Here is a 15,872-nt window from a genome sequence, read left to right on the forward strand (position 1 = left end):
CCTTTGAGTCTCTGCCAAAATGCAAGTGATGGTGGCTGAATCCCTTGCTATAGCAAGCTGCGAATAAATAGTCTTTGCTTGTTCTCATTGGGTGGTCTTTGTTAATTTCCACACACAAAATAGAGATTCTTTTAAGTAAAAATGATAAAGGAAAAACATACTTCCATCTCACCAGGGGATCGAAAGGCGCATATGGACTGGATTTCCTTGGCTTGGTTGAGCATCCACTGTGTGCAGAACATGAGGTGCTGAGGGGGGAACGAAGATGAGGGCGGCATGGCTCCTGATACCCAGAAATCAGACAGCCACCCAGATGACTGTCACATGAGACAGAACTTGTCTTGTGTATTTGATGAAGATGGTTAAAGGTACGATGGGAATTAAGAGAGAGACAGTGAGCACAGCTAACTTGAAGGATCAATAGAAACTGCAGGAGGGAGGTGTCCAACATTTAGAGCAAAAAATTAAAAATACAGAGAAATATGGTTAATATATACTAATAACAACTCACTACTTAAAATTAAATTTTGCGTGTTGTCACACTCAGACCTTTAAAATATATAGATAGATGGATGGATGATAGCCAGATAGATGATACAGAGAGCTGAAGTCCTTTCCTCTTTCTCTAAGCCCCATTCCCCTCTTCCTCCACGAGGGCATCCTTACCATGAATTTGGAGCTTTTTCTGGAAGTGGTCTCTTATCCAGTCTTTGATGAGTGGCTATGACTTTTGATAGGCAAGGCTGGGGGAAGGAAGACTTTCCAGGGAGAGAGTCTGGCACAGGCAAAGGCATAGAAGTGGGGAAGTGAAGGATGTACTGGGGCAAGTGCGTGTGGTTTTCTTTTGTCTGAAGCATCTAAACCAGTATAGGAAGGGGATGGTGGGCCGTGAGGCTGAGAGGATGACTTAGGGCTTGAACATGGAGGGACTGAACGCCAGTGGATAAGGCTGGTCTGCATTTGGGCTTCGGAGTAGAAGAGAACGTGAGGTGGCTAAGAGTACCAAAGGCTGGAGATAGAGAGGCTGAATTAGAGGCCATTGCTAGAGCTTACAGGCTGGGATCAGGGCTGGTGACAGACAAGTTGGGAAGGAGATCATGAGGGGCCCTGGGCAGGCCGAGGGTCAGATGACCGGAGGGAAGCTAGGAGGAGGGGCCCATTAACGAGTGGGAGTGAGTGTGAATGTGCAGGTGTATGTGTGCACGCGCGCGTGTGAGTGACTGTCTAGGCGTGTGTGAGGGAGCGAGCTCCATATGGGAACCCCAGGGGGCTGGACTCACACCCAGGGTGGAGGAGAGACGTCAAACCCTGATGGGCATCAGGGTAGACTGCATCTGCTAATAGGTCGGAGCTGACTCCTTGAGTCAGGAGGAGATGTTTACAAACATGAGAAAAGATCTCGAAGAACACATCTCTGTGGATCGCCAACACCGAAGGATCAGAAGAGCCCAGAAAGGTGAGGAGGGGCGGGAAGGGCCTGCCGAGGGACCCGAGGAACCAGTGGCCGGGGCTGGGAAAGGGCAGTGCCCAGCTCTAGGCAGGGGTGAAGGCCTCAAGAGAACTGGCCCGACGCGCTTCCTGCACCTCTCCTCGTTGCAGCATCACCCAGCAGCTGGTTAAGGGGGGCCAGCCACGTGGTGTCCAGGTTAGCGAGCAAGTGGGTACCCAGTACGCCTCAGGCCCCGCCCCCTCCCTCCTCTTGCGCGACGATTGGCCGAGACGCCCCTTCTCGTTGCTATGACAGCCCCGAAGGCTGCCATTGGCTTCTCCCCACGCCTTCCCGCCCCAGGCCCCGCCTCTCTCCCGTCCCAAGCGGCGATTGGTGGATGCATCCCGTTGCTATGACAGCATGCGACGGTTAACAGTGACTCCTACCCCCGCCTTCCGGCTTCTACGCCTCCCTACGTTGAGAGGGAGGCGGGCTTGGCCGCGTCTCCATGGCTACGGCGGACGCGGTGCAGGCAGCTGGTACCTACCGACTAGAAAGGCTCAGGCGGCAGCCGGGATCCAGACTGGGGCGGGATCATGTCGGACCTGGGCTCGGAAGAGTTGGAGGAGGAGGGAGAGAATGAGCTTGGGGTGAGAGCTCCGGGTAAGGGAGGGGCTCCCAGGGGGTGCGCAGACCCTTGGAAGCCGGTTTCGGAGAGTGGGGTGGCCTGGAGGCCAGCCACAGTCCCACTGGGAGGCCCAGCCAAGAGCAAGGACCACGCAGGCCACAGCGGGCGCTGCGTCCTGCAAGATGGCTGTGAAAGGTGAAACGTTATGACGTCCCCCTGCCGAATCCCTTCTCGCTCCCCACTCCACCAATTCTTCCTCTCGCTAAAGGCAAAGATTTCCAAATCCAAGGCTTTGGGAGCGTCCTCCTCACGGCTGTTACCCTCCATCGAGGCAGTTTCCTTGGGTGGCTGGGTCATCCCAAGCTACCATACTATTCTTGAATGTATTTTGTATATTATTCTGAAACTATTTCTGTAATGGAGCTTGGCTCCTCAGGATTAAAGGAAGATGAGGGAAAGCTGCTTCCTGGCAGCCTTCAAGAAATGCTAAGGAGGTCCCAGGCTCAGCGAAGGCTTCCTGAAGTATTACCATACAGGCCTGTAATCACATGTGCTTTCTTCACTCTTGCTGGAACTGACCCGGGTCGTTGGAAATATTTCCTGGTTTAGACAGCAGAGAGGAGATAAGGGAGGCACGTTCAGTGATGTGAGCTGGGCTCCGTGGGCATATTTGTACTGCCCGAAGCCAGAGCGTGACTGTTGCCTGGCTGGCAGGTTGGGAACCTCATCTGCTGTGTGTGTGCAGTGTACAGAGTTGAAATAGTTTCAGAATTACCTGAAAAATCTAGCACCCCCGCTGAGATAGATGTGCTTGCTCAGACCTTTTTACTAGCTCTGCACACCCATCTTCCAGCTTCTGCCTGATTGGTTTGCTGCTCAAGACAAGCACCTCTGTGCACTGGAGCCACCTGGCCAGTAGGGAGCAGCGGAAGTGCCTGGGATGTATGCATCCCGGGACAGCCAGCAGCTAGTGCTAAAAGGCAGGACAAACTGCAGTGATCTACACTCCAGAACCCCCTGTGCGATGAGGCTGAGTCTGGGACATCACCCGACATCACCCATGCTTGGCGGCCGCCTCTTTCACATCTGTTTTCGCACCCCCTTTGCTGGTTTCTCCTGGGAGCACTTAAAAAAAAAAATCTCTCTCCAAGGTCTGCTTCTGGGGAATCCAAGCTACATCACCTTCGCAGTAAGCTTTCTAGTTCGTCCCCTCAAATGGCCCTACTGATCTGTAACTTTTTAGTGCCCATAATTTTCAGGTTCGATTCACAGTTGGGGTCATTTTCAAGGGTTCTCTTCCTGTTCAGGCACCCCAGCATCTCAGTGTTGGGTGTATTGAGAGGTCTTTGGGGCAGGAGGAAGAGCCTTTTGTACATTTTGATTTAGAGCAACCCTGAAACAAGTCTGTAAGGTTATAAAATTCTGCCTTATAATCTGAGCATGAATTTCTGAGCCAAACAGTGCTAGAAAAGGCACAAGAACTGCAAAAATGTTTGTTTCTGAAGCCCTTGACTTAATGTGTCTGAGCTTGTGTGTAATGTCTATCCAGATCCAACGCCATGTCAAATCATTGCTCTATGCCCTCGCCATTTCATTATTCATTATCTGCACTCTACACTCATGTATTAGGTGCTTGAGAAACGTTTATTTTATGAAGGATCGAGAAAATAGCTTGTATTATGTTTTTTATTGATTTACTGTTAAGGTAGATTAATTATCGATCTTAGCTATGAGTGTTAGAACCTTAAGTCTCTTGATAAGGAGTTTAAAAATAAGATAAACTAAATTGAGTTAGGAGACTCAAGTTGACAACTGAGCCCAGTTTATTCCTCAGTTCCCCCTGCTCCTCTCCCACCATCTGAGCCTCCTTGAAGGTCAAAGCTGTCTTCAGGCCACAGACACCCCAGGGATGATTTGCATTTTAAGTTCTGTATTATTGGAGGAAGGTGGGTTTAGGACATGTTCCACCCGCAAATGCTACTTAAAACGTGTTCCTATAAAGAACTCAACTTGGAGCACCTCGCATTTTCCTCAAAATGGTCAGTTTTGTTTACAGCGTAGAGGATTATCATAATCATAATAAATTGGAGGGAGAGTGAAAGTCCCACCATGGACACGTACCAGCTGTGTGACCTTGGACTGATGGTCCATGTCACCCAGGTCTGGTACCTACCTCACCTGTAATACAAGGTCAAGGATTGGGAGGATGCAATGGAATACTATTTATAAAATGCCTAACACATAGTTAGTGCTTTTATTTATTTTATTCATTTTAAAAAAAATTTATTTTAGCTGTGCTGCGTCTTCGTTTTGGCACGTGGGATCTTCTTCCTTGCAGCGTGCGGGATCTTTAGTTGCAGCATGCAGGATCTAGTTCCCCAACCAGGGTTCAAACCCGGGTCCCCTGCTTTGGGAGCGCAGAGTCTTACCCACTGGACCACCAGGGAGGTCCCTGGTTAGTGCTTAATAAATGGTAACTGTGATCATCTTGTTTTCTTCGGTCCAGGAATACGAAGGGGAGCGGAACGAGGCCGGTGAGCGGCATGGACACGGGAAAGCGAGACTGCCCAATGGGGACACGTATGAAGGGAAATACGAGCATGGTAAAAGACACGGCCAGGTCAGAATCGGTGACTTGAGTGGGTGGTTTACCCAATTTAATACTCTGTTAGCAATTATTAAATTCAGGATTGATATGAATTATATAATCAATGTGTTTCAGGGGACCTACAAATTTAAAAGTGGTGCGCGGTACATTGGAGAATATGTTAAAAATAAAAAACACGGTCAAGGCACTTTTATCTATCCAGATGGATCAAGATATGAAGGTAAAATATTACCACAAAGCAGACTTCTGTGTTGTGGAGGACTTGGGGATGGAACTTCTCTGTGGATGCTGAGACACACATGAAAGCTTCAAGTTCCCCAGTCATTCAACAAATACGAACTATGTTCCTGTGTTCACAGGGTTGATGCAGAAACCAGAAAGCCTTGTAATTAGTGAACTGATCCACAGGGGGACACGTGACTGTCCCTGTGACCCGCACATTCCCTCCTGGGGGCCCGTGTGCTGAGAGAGGCTGCTGGGCGAGCCCGGACCTCGGGGAGTGGGTTGGACCCGGGTCAACTGGTACTCAGTGCTGTTCTCCTCCTTGGAACTGTTCTTGCTCTCTTCCATTTCTGACCAGCCCCTCTTCTGATGAACACACTGTTGGTTTAGATGGTGGTTCCTTCACTGAAGGCTTCTGATCTGGGAGGCGTTCTGCCTCGTTACACTGGCATTCTTGCCTCTGCCGCGGTGCGTTACGTGCCAACGTTATGGCTCAGGAAGATTCTTGTCCCCTTATTTCCAAGAACCACACTGCCGCCCCACCCACCATTGTCACCTGGTGTGACGACAGTGTGACGTCTCACCCCAAAGACCGGTGAAGGCAGTTCCTAACCCAGGGAGAGAGACGAGCAGCGGTGGGTTGTGAGCCTCACAAACGGTGTGCAAAGGTTATGTTCTGGGCTGCTTTTCTGGGAAGAAGTTATCTAGTTTTCATCAGATTTCCAAAAAGGTCTGTGAGCCCAACCCTGGAACTGGTGTGACAGTAGGTGTGACCTGGTTCAAGGGACCCCATCCCCCCTTGCCTCAGCCTTCGCCCTTGCAGTGCAAGGATCAGAGGAGTGGACACACGTGAGATGCTCAGAACCAGACCGGATGGATCGTGTGTGTTCAGTAAATGTCGGCGGGCGACAACGTAGCTTGTGTGATAGCAGCGCTTCTGAGCACGGATTCCACGCTCTGAGGGTGTGGGCTGGAGCTGCCTGTCCGGTGGCCACATAAAACCAGAACCGAGGCAGCCTCAAACAGGGCTTCTGCTGGAATCCGACACCTGGGTGGGCAGTGTCACTGTTGTTCCTACTAGAGATGGAATTTCTCTTTGGTTTTGTTTCATAAATCTTAGAAGCCTGGCTCCAGACGTAGGACCCATCTGCTTTTTAAATCAACTTGATACAATCTAATTTAGGAGTTAATTCTTTCCAGATTCTGATGAACCTAATCTCATTATTGTCATTTTGATTTCAGTGTAGATGTTAATCTAATTTGAACAACATATATATTTATATATTTTATATATGTTATGTATGATAAGATATATGCATATGGGGAGATACATATATACACACTCAGAATAGGGGATTGAAGGAATTTTTACTGTGAAGGTTAGTTAACATATAAAACTTCTTTGGAGGCTGTTGTAAGTTGTCGTGTCTCCTTATGGTTTTGTATCTTAATGGGTGCAGGGCGCAGTCACTGCCCAGGGATTTCTTCTCCGAGGTCGGAGGCTAAGTACCCATTTTAGCTCAGTAAGTCAACGGTCTTCCAGCCCAAAGCCCAAGTTAACATGGGACTTCTTCGCCACTGCTTTGGCCGAAAGGGGCGCAGACCGGCTCCCGGCCGCTTGGTGAGGATGCTCAGCACAGGTGTGCAGGTGGGGCGGCCCCAGGCGCTGGAGCAGGTGCAGGTGGGAAACAGACTGAGATGCTGGCAAGTGGCTGAGAATAGACCACCGAGACTCCAGGTTGTTGCTGGATCACTGAACGCACGCAAGGCAGCAGGAGTGTGGAGCTGGGACCACTGTCCTTAGGGCAGCAAACCCTGGCTTGAAGCCTTGCTGTGCCGCCGGCCAGGTGGGAAAGCTGCTGTTAGCACGTGCAGGCGACAGTGGCCCAGTACATACACCTGCCAGCCCGTCCCCCGGGAGGCCCGGCTCAGCCTCCCTCCGCCGGCTCCCTGCTCCATGTGTCCATCGGTCCGGCCAAGAGGCAGGGACGGAGTGGGGTCAGAGTGGGCAGGGCAGCGGTGAAGGGCGGAGCTGTCTCCTCCTGACCGCTGCTTTCGTGTGGTCCTTCCAGGGGAGTGGGCGGACGACCTGAGGCATGGCCACGGCGTGTACTACTACGTCAACAATGACAGCTACACCGGGGAGTGGTTTGCTCACCAAAGGTTCGGTTCTCTCCCTGGGCCCACAGATCAGTTCATGTCATGAGCACATGACGGTGACTAAACAGTAGAATCATGACCGGAGAGCCTACTGGCCAGCTCTGCCCTGCGGCTCATGGCTTTACAGCCAGCGTGGGAGCAACGTACTGCTGCGCAGGTGCAGATTCCCGGGAACCCACCCAAGGGCCCCAGGCCACGGAGGGCACAGGAGAACCTTCTGGGGGCTGAGTTGCAGCTCCCAGGAGCCCTGCCTTTTCCCCGAGCCAACCAGCTGATAGGCAGGAGGCCGCCGCTGTCCAGCAGGGAAGCCTGTTCTCAGCTTGGGCCATGAGCAGGAGGTGTGCTTCGATTGGGCCCAGATATAGAAGCCACTTGTGAGCGGGCCTCAGCCTAGGCCCCCCTTGATTTAAATGTGTGTCTCATAAACCTGGAAGGGTTTTCACTGCAGCGGAACCAAGTGCATCGCACTCCTCATCTTCACCAGGCACGGGCAAGGCACCTACTTCTACGCGGAGACGGGCAGCAAGTACGTGGGTACCTGGGTGAACGGCCAGCAGAAGGGCGTGGCCGAGCTCATCCACCTGAACCACAGGTACCAGGGCAAGTTCTTGAACAAAAATGTAAGTCAACGGGCAGCGAAGTTTGCCCATGAAATAAGCAATACCGTCCTTCCTGAGCCTGTGTAAATGTGTGAGCAGAAAATAGGACAAACCCAGGCAAACCCTCCCACCCCCTCCAGACAGGGAAACAGGGCAGCCGTGCTGAGCTCCGAGCCTCACGGATACCCACAGAGGGCAGGGCGGGGGCGGGGGAAGTTCAGCCAGTTTCTCTGCATCTCCGTAATATCCATGCTCTCTCCTAGCAGCGGGAATCATTATAGCACTGGGGGCATCTTGACCTTGGTCTCAGGAGTAAATCGGATATGAAATACGTATTTGTCTGGAACGACTGAGCATTTCCTGCAGTTGAGCCTGTGGGTGTTTTGACTTTCTTTCCCCTGGGAGGCCCGCAGCCGGAGCCGCAGGGAGGAAGACCCACCAGCTCCCCCTGGAGCCCCACGCCCACCCACCTGCTCCAGGCGGTGGTGGGATTGGAGGCCTTGGGTCTGAAGGTTTCCGGTTCGCAGTACCCGTGATGGGTCATTTCTGTTTGGAGGACTCTCTGGCCTTGCTTGTCCTTCTTGTCCGAGCCCTGACGGGATGCAGAGAAACCCTGAATAATTTGGAGCCTACCTACCACCCTGCATTTGCCATGTAGCCTTGATCAGGGGTTGAGCAGAAACTTTCCCCGAAGAAAGAGTTTGCTGAGCAAATGAAAGGTGTTAAGAGTTTGACAGAGGAACATTTAACTGATTTAATAAAGTAGCCTCAGACCCTTAAAACTCAGTTTTCATTTCCATATAATTCACGCCCTAATTGCAGACTCTACTTTTAGTCTTTGTAAGTGTAGGCACGTTCTCCTTAAATCTGTACATGGACTATGTCATTCCCAGCAAAATCTCATGAGATATTTTTCAGCACACGGAGGTGGGTGGAAGAAAGAGAATTTGATGCGAGTTAATTGGGAGGAACCAATGAATGTTGTGAAGCTAGACTCATCTGAGGAATAAGAGCAGAAGTGGGGCTTCGTTCTGCTAGTTAGAAAAAGACTTTAAAGTTGTGCAAGAGCTTCCAACTGTGAAACGCCCTGACTCTGGATCCTCCCCGCCCAGCTCAAGCATCGCGAAGGCACAGACTTATACGTACAATTTATACAGAATTACAGCATGGGGATTTTAATTACATAAATAGAACCACACTATATCAGGACACAAAAATATACCACAAGAAACAGCTATCTTTTTGTGCATTCAGAAGTTTTTATATAGGTTAGTTACTGGAATTGCGAAATCTACAGGTATTGATATTTTAAATGATGATTGATACTCCAATTGTCCTGAAAAGCTAAGCCAGTTTATACTCTGGTCAGCAGGATGTGGGAGTCTCTTCATCACTTCTTCCATCAACATTGGATAGTATTAGTCTTTAACATTTTCTTTTCAAATCTGATGGGTAAAAAATGTTATCTCATAGTTTTAATGTGCAATTCCCTGATTCCTGGTGAGGCCCAGCACCTTTACACACTTTTATTGCTGGTTTGACTTTCTTCCTTCAGACAATTACCTGTTCACATCCTTGCTGACAAGTTATGAAAACACACTATAAAGCTTCAATAATGAAAACAGTGTGATACTAGGATAGAGAAATATAGATCAGTGAAGCAGGTTAGAGAGTCCACAGACAGATCAAAGTATATAAAATAATTCAGCACTTGAAAGGATGTCATTTCCAGTTAAAAGGAATGGTGGGGAGAAGTCAAGAAATGGTGCTGGGACAGCTTGATGACCATTTGGGAGAAAAAATAAAACCAAAGTTTGTCCTCCAGCATGTAGATGAAGATACTAGAATAAATAAAGATTTAAATGCAAACAAGAAAGTCACAGATAGAAGAATATTTATGACCTTTGGAATGAGGAAGAGGACTTTCTATACAGAAATAGAAAGGAAAAACCAAGAGATTTCACTTGATAAAAATAATCCAATATAGATTAGAGAACACCATAAAGAACATTTAAAAGATATCTGACAAATGGGGTTGGGATATTTGTAACATTTAATTTGTAAAGCACTTAATCAACGTGATTTAAATTTCAAAAATGTTGAAAAAAAAATTCAGCCTTACTAATAACTTAAAAGATGTGACTTAAAATGATGAGATCCTGTTTTTTACATATATATAAAAAATGTAAAAGTATAACAAATGTTAAGCCCAGAAAAAATAAGGGTTTGCGGACAAGAGGCTCTTAAGTGCTGTTGTGGGAAAGAAAATTATTAGAGCCTTATTCTGGTTAAAAAATGTATATATATATGTATATATAAAACACATACTTTTGTCCAGAAATTCAACTTCTGAAAATTTACCCGGAGGAAAATGTCAAGGGTGGACCTAAAGATTTAACTCAGAATATGTTTACCATAGCATTTTTTGTCAAAGTATCAGCATACCAAATATCAACAATAGTAAGTGAGTAAAACAGATTATAATTCTTTGATGAAATAACATACCAGATTGACAACTGATGCTATGGAAGAATATCTGTGATATGGGAGGTCATTCATGCCCTATTTCTAAGTAAAAATAGAATAAGCGTCAGCACGTGTAGTTACAGTCAGATTTTTATTTTTTTAAAAAAATCTCTGTATTATAAATAAGGTTACAGAGACTACATCAAAATATTAGTAGTTCTAACACAATATTGTAAATCAACTATATTTAGATAAAAATTTTAAAAATATCAGTAGTACTATTTTTAGCTAGTTTGACTGTGAGGGTCAACTAAGTGAAATTTTTGTCATAAATACATTACTTTTATAAAGAGATAAAATGTAGTTAAAGTTTTTTTTTAAAACAAACGAAAGGGGACCTATACTTTGCATTCCATTAGCCATTAGTTCACAATAGCATCTTTAATCCATACTGAATTTTCCCCAGTTCCATGATTTGGGGTAGGTTTTATGAAAGTCACATTTATAAAGCATTTTGTACTTTCTACTGGGTGTTGACGCTCAAGAGTGAAGTATTTCTTGGTTTCTCTTTGCTCGTAGCCCGTTGGCCCTGGAAAGTACGTGTTTGATATTGGCTGTGAACAGCACGGGGAATATCACTTAACAGACGTGGTAGGTTGCAGAGTCTATATCACTCCTACGTTCACAGGCAAATGAGCTGCTCGGTGATACTGATCCTACAGTTCTGTGTCAGGACCAATTGCCCTAGGGGAGTATAGGAAAGGGGGTTGGGCAGAAGGGGAAGCTGGGTTCTGACGGGACCCCATGGGAGCTCTGAAATGGGATGACCCTTCAAAGTGTCCTGAGTGGAGGCCAGGACCTTTGACCCGCATGTGGACCAGTCACCGGCTGTGGGCTGCCCGTGGACAGGGGCATGAAACCTGGACGATGTGGCCTCCTTTGATGGAGGGCAGTTCCTGGGAGGAACTCTGTTATGAGCACCAGCTGCCAACACCCCCAGCAGCTGGAGGAGTGAGTGCCTGTTGGGGGGGGGGGGTGGCGTGGGAGATCACGTGATCACACAGGAGCCAATGAGAGAGCAGACACCCCTGGGGACGGTTCTCAAAGAGCAGCCCTGGCACGCAGCTTTGGCCCTACCTGGGAATCTGTTTGAAATGCAGAGTTTTGGGCCCCACCCCATTCTTCCTGAATCAGAAACTCAGGCTGGGGCCAGCGATCTGGACTTCAACAACCCCTCCAGGGGATTCTGGTGCAGTTCAAGTTTGAGCACCACTGTCCTGGAGAAACTCAGACATTTGGACACGGAGGAGAGCAGTGTATTTCTGAGTGACTCAACGGAAGTAATAGGCAGGGGTCTGTCACTCTTTGTCACAGGTATTATCATCTTTGCGACAGTGAAGTTTTCCATATTTATAGATTGATGTTCAATCTTGGGAGTTTTGTGATAGTTACAAAACTGAGAAGTAGACCAATATGCTTGGTAAGATTGACACGTGTTGGCTGTTAACCTGTGTCGGAATTATTCATTATTATAAATTATTCCACATTTGGAACTGATTAACTTTGTCTACTTTCACTGCATTTTATTTTTTTCTGCATAATCCTTGAGACTAGAGCTTCAGGGTTTATGCCCTTCCATGTCATTACATGGATGTCTTTGGGTGTTTTTAGGCCTTTTCTTACAATGATGTTGATACCGAAACTTGGCCTCTGTACACCTGTGCTGAATCGAATCTCAGAGACAGAGTTTTGGGTGAAGCAGAAAAGAATAGCTTTACTGCTTTGCCAGGCAAAGGGGGACACAGTGGGCTAATGCCCTCAAAACTGTGTGTTCCAACCTGCTGGAGTTTGGTGAGGAGTTTTATAGCAATGGTTCAAGGGTGGGGTTGCTGATAAGGATCAGGGTGTGTGCAGGGCCTGCACTCCTTTAATCTGGCCTCAGGTGGTCTCCTGATGAGCTTCTCAAGGTTATCAAACTGTGACCTTCTCTCTGGAATGAACAATGTTTCATCAAGTAGTTAACATCTTCCATTTCTTGGGGGTTTTAGTTCTGCAGAAGAGCTCAAAGACATTGTTTTGTGTATCCCTTGAGGCAGAAGAGGACCCTGCCCCAAGGCTGCACCACTGTTTCTTGGCTCCTCCCCCCTTATCTCTGCATCCCCTCCCTTTCCTGATTAGTAACTGCTGGAACCTGCCCTTTGGAACTCAGGGAAGGTCATGGAGGCTGGGGCCTATTCCCTAAAACAAGAAACGGGGGACACAGAAAGGCTTTCGTGTCCAGGAGCCCCACAAGGTCCTGCTCAGTTTCAATGTTTGCTTTGTTATGTTTAAAGAAGCTTAGAGCTGAAATGTGTCTGAGCGGTTGCAAAGGGCACTTAGTCCTGGTCATTTCTTAACTGGGAAGCGTACGTCTGAAAGCCTTTTGTGCCATCAGTGGAATGAGTACAGGAGCTGTGTTGCCCTCACCTTCGTGTCTCATCCTCGTTCTTTCAAGATTCATTTTCAGCCCTTGGATTATACTATGGAGAGTTGGCAATTACTCTGATCACTGAATCCTGTTATAAAAATGCCCAAGTGCAATTCAAAACCTGTCCCGTCTCCCCTCACTTTAAGTATCCCATGCATGTTGGTCAAGTTACATTTTTTAACTTAGGAAAGAGGAGAAGAGGAAGAGGAGGAGGAGACACTGGTAACTGTTGTTCCAAAATGGAAAGTGACCAAAATCACAGAATTGGCCTTGTGGACCCCAACCCTCCCTCAGGAGCAGCCCGCTGTGGATGGACCAGGCCAGGGGGACGCTCCAGGAGCTGAAGGTATGGAGGCCCTGGGGGGCAGATGGAGAAGCAGGCTGCTTTCCCTGGGAAGCAGGCTCTGAGTCCCTCCCCTTGGTCAGTGATTGGCCATGGGTGTGACCTGGGCAAGGCTCCGACAGCAGCTGGGGTGACAGGTCCTTCCTAAAGGGGATCTGGTCAGCATTTCTCTGTGACCCTCACCGGGGACTTCCTAAGAAGTCCTCAGGGGGCCATGGAGTGTCGAAGGTTACACTGGGCAGGAGCCCTTCTGTTGCAAGTGATTGAAGACCAATTCCAATTGGCCTAAGTGGAAAAATACTGATACTGATTCATTGGTTCATACAACTGGAGCGGTGGGGGTGAGACAGCCTCAGGTGTGGCTGGATCAGGCCTCCACGCTCAGATCTCCACTCTCCTGTGCACTGGCTCTGCCTGCCAGCACCCTCTTCCCTTTGGTGACCAAAGCTCGGTGACTTTATCAGATTGCCACCCAATCCGCTCAAGAACCCTGGGAACAGAGAGCTTCTTTCTCCACGTGCTCATCAAAACCTTGGGATATATATTGTACACTTAAAATAACAAGCCCTTGGGAATTAGCGTTCCAGACCAGTGATGCCCATCCCTGAACCTATCACTGTGATGGGGATGAGGGAGCAGATGCCAGGCCTGGGTGGAGCTGTGACTCTGAGTTGGGGGGTGGTCCCCTGATGGAGAAGCGGGCACTGCTGTCAGCAGGGTGGGTGCGGCAAGGCGCCTGCTGATACCGTTTCCCTTTGTTCCATCTCAGGCGGGGGAGAGCCGGCCGAGGAGGTCCAGCCTCTGACCGACGTGTCAGAGGGGGAATTAGATTCAATGCAGCCCGGAGAGGAGGAGGGAGACACCAGCAGGGAGGATGGAGAGGAATTCCGCTACGACAGCTTAGACCAGGGTGAGCCTGCGCTCTGGGGGCCCGGATGGCGGGCGGGAGGGAGGCACCAGGCACACCGGGGTGGGCGCAGGGTTTTCTCTGCCTTTGACCGAGGCCGTCCTTGGGCCAGGCCTGAGGGATGGGACGTCTCAGAGGACCCACCCTGGGAATGTCCTCCTTCTTAGGTGTCCTGGTAGGGACAGCCGTGCGATGCATGTTCTCTCTAACTCGGTCCTTGCTAATCTGCATTTCACCAATACGGCACGCCTCGGGCTGCAGGTCCCAGTCGATTGATCCCATGGCTTCATTTTACTACATGTTTTTCACCTTTATAATGCTTTATAATAATGCATGTATAATAATATAGAGCAAACACCTTCAAAATTTAAACCCTTTTACCATTTAATTTTTCAGCATTAATACACACAAATGCTCTTACGGGGGTGTGGGAGGAGGGTGGGAAGCGTGGAGTACAGCTTCCATAGAGATCAGAGTTTCAACAGTGTTACTTATAAATTATAGCCCAGCAATTTAATTTACTGATCAGTGTGCGCAGGCAAAAGATAATGCTGGACCTTACTCTCACTTACATGGATATTCTTTGTCTTAGCATTTACTCTGAATAAACCTTTTGCTTAGTTTATTACTGGCACCAAAAGAAAAACTATAAAAGTCTGTATAAGATAAAATTTAACATTCCGTGATTTTGGCTGATAAATAGAAATGTTTAATATTTATAATACCTATTGCAAAAGATCTGCTAGCAAATCATGCATTTTTAAATAGAAAAAAGGTAATACACTCACATTTCCTTTTTCTTCCCAGGAAACGTTAGTTTTGAAGAAGAGGAAGTCAGACAGCCAGAACTGCTGGATTAAAATGAAGCAAAAGCCAGAATGGTAGGAGATTGAGTCTTAAAGATGCTTCTGTTACCAGGGTAGTTATTACTAATCTATCACTAATCTTTGTTACTTGGTTGTTTGTTAAGATGTTTTACAATTGCAAATAAATTTCTTCATTATCCTTTGTTTATGAAATAGCCTCTGCTTCCAGTTCTTTAAAAGTTACCAGGTTGGGATTTCCCTGGTGGCACAGTGGTAAAGAATCTGCCTGCCAATGCAGGGGACACGGGTTCGAGCCCTTGTCCGGGAAGATCCCACATGCTGTGGAGCAACTAAGCCTGTGTGCCACAACTACTGAGCCCGCGTGCCACAACTAATGAAGCCCGCGTGCCTAGAGCCCGTGCTCCACAACAAGAGAAGCCACCAGCCCCTGCTAGCCGCAACTAGAGAAAGGCCGTGTGCAGCAATGAAGACCCAACGCAGCCAAAAAAAAAAAAAGTTACCAGGTTATTTTGCCATGATTTTTTTAGTGCTGTTTTCTCCTAGGAGAAAGAAAAATATCATACAACTGTAACTCTGCTGAAGATGGTTAATGGAAATGGATTCTGGCTAAGTTAGCTGAGTGACTAGATAGTGAAGTCCCTCTCTCAAATTACCCTCAAGGGAGCCAGGAAAACACCTAGAAAATAAGAATTCCTGTGTGCAATGCTCATAAAACACAACATAATAAATGCATGTCAGGCTTGGGTAAGAAACCCTCAGGTGCCGCTGGAGGGGGCACTCCCGTCCGTTCTGCGCCTTTGGCATCTCGGAGTGGGCTTTGGGGCTCCCTGCCGGGAGGTCCCCGCAAAAGGCTGAGGGGCAGGGCTGACCACAGGGGTGGCTTTGGCCTGTGTGTACACTCTTCAGGCCTCCTGGTGGGCTGGGGGCTGACACCTAGGTCACATCCAAGTTCCTTGAGTACGGGCCCAGCTTGTTTTATTGTGTTTTGCCTTATTGCATTTTGCAGATACTGTGTTTTTTTACAGATTGAAGGTTTGGGGCAACCCTGTGTCAAGCAAGTCTACTGGCACCATCTTTCCAAGAGCATTGGCTCACTTCAGGTCTCTGGGTCACATTTTGGTAATTCTCACAATATTTCAAACTTTTTCATTATTTTTATATTTGTTGTGGTGATCTGTGATCTTTTTTTTTTTTAAATGAAGTATAGTTGATTTAC

The 15,872-nt window shown here is 47.9% G+C and overlaps 1 protein-coding gene across 1 annotated transcript; it reads left to right on the top strand.

The window, feature by feature from the left end:
* The first annotated feature begins 1,966 nt into the window (after positions 1 to 1,966).
* Positions 1,967 to 14,780, top strand: RSPH1 (radial spoke head component 1). The gene is made up of 9 exons (XM_061192835.1): positions 1,967 to 2,079; positions 4,564 to 4,677; positions 4,780 to 4,885; positions 6,960 to 7,050; positions 7,532 to 7,667; positions 10,692 to 10,763; positions 12,766 to 12,925; positions 13,692 to 13,832; positions 14,637 to 14,780. Exons 1-9 carry the CDS (start codon positions 2,026 to 2,028, stop codon positions 14,687 to 14,689), a joined length of 927 nt encoding a protein of 308 aa, XP_061048818.1. The 5' UTR covers positions 1,967 to 2,025; the 3' UTR covers positions 14,690 to 14,780.
* Positions 14,781 to 15,872: the final 1,092 nt, after the last annotated feature.

The sequence above is a fragment of the Eubalaena glacialis genome, chromosome 6 (genome assembly GCF_028564815.1).
Source record: "Eubalaena glacialis isolate mEubGla1 chromosome 6, mEubGla1.1.hap2.+ XY, whole genome shotgun sequence".
NCBI classification, from domain to species: Eukaryota; Metazoa; Chordata; class Mammalia; order Artiodactyla; family Balaenidae; genus Eubalaena; species Eubalaena glacialis.

What these genes read in the sequence shown, in the direction of transcription:
- RSPH1 (XM_061192835.1), top strand. Translation starts at nt 2,026, where the DNA reads ATGTCGGACCTGGGCTCGGAAGAGTTGGAGGAGGAGGGAGAGAATGAG. An exon ending in AGGGAGAGAATGAGCTTGGG is followed by an intron (nt 2,080 to 4,563) that starts GTGAGAGCTCCG and finishes TCTTCGGTCCAG; the next exon opens with GAATACGAAGGGGAGCGGAA. An exon ending in ATGGTAAAAGACACGGCCAG is followed by an intron (nt 4,678 to 4,779) that starts GTCAGAATCGGT and finishes AATGTGTTTCAG; the next exon opens with GGGACCTACAAATTTAAAAG.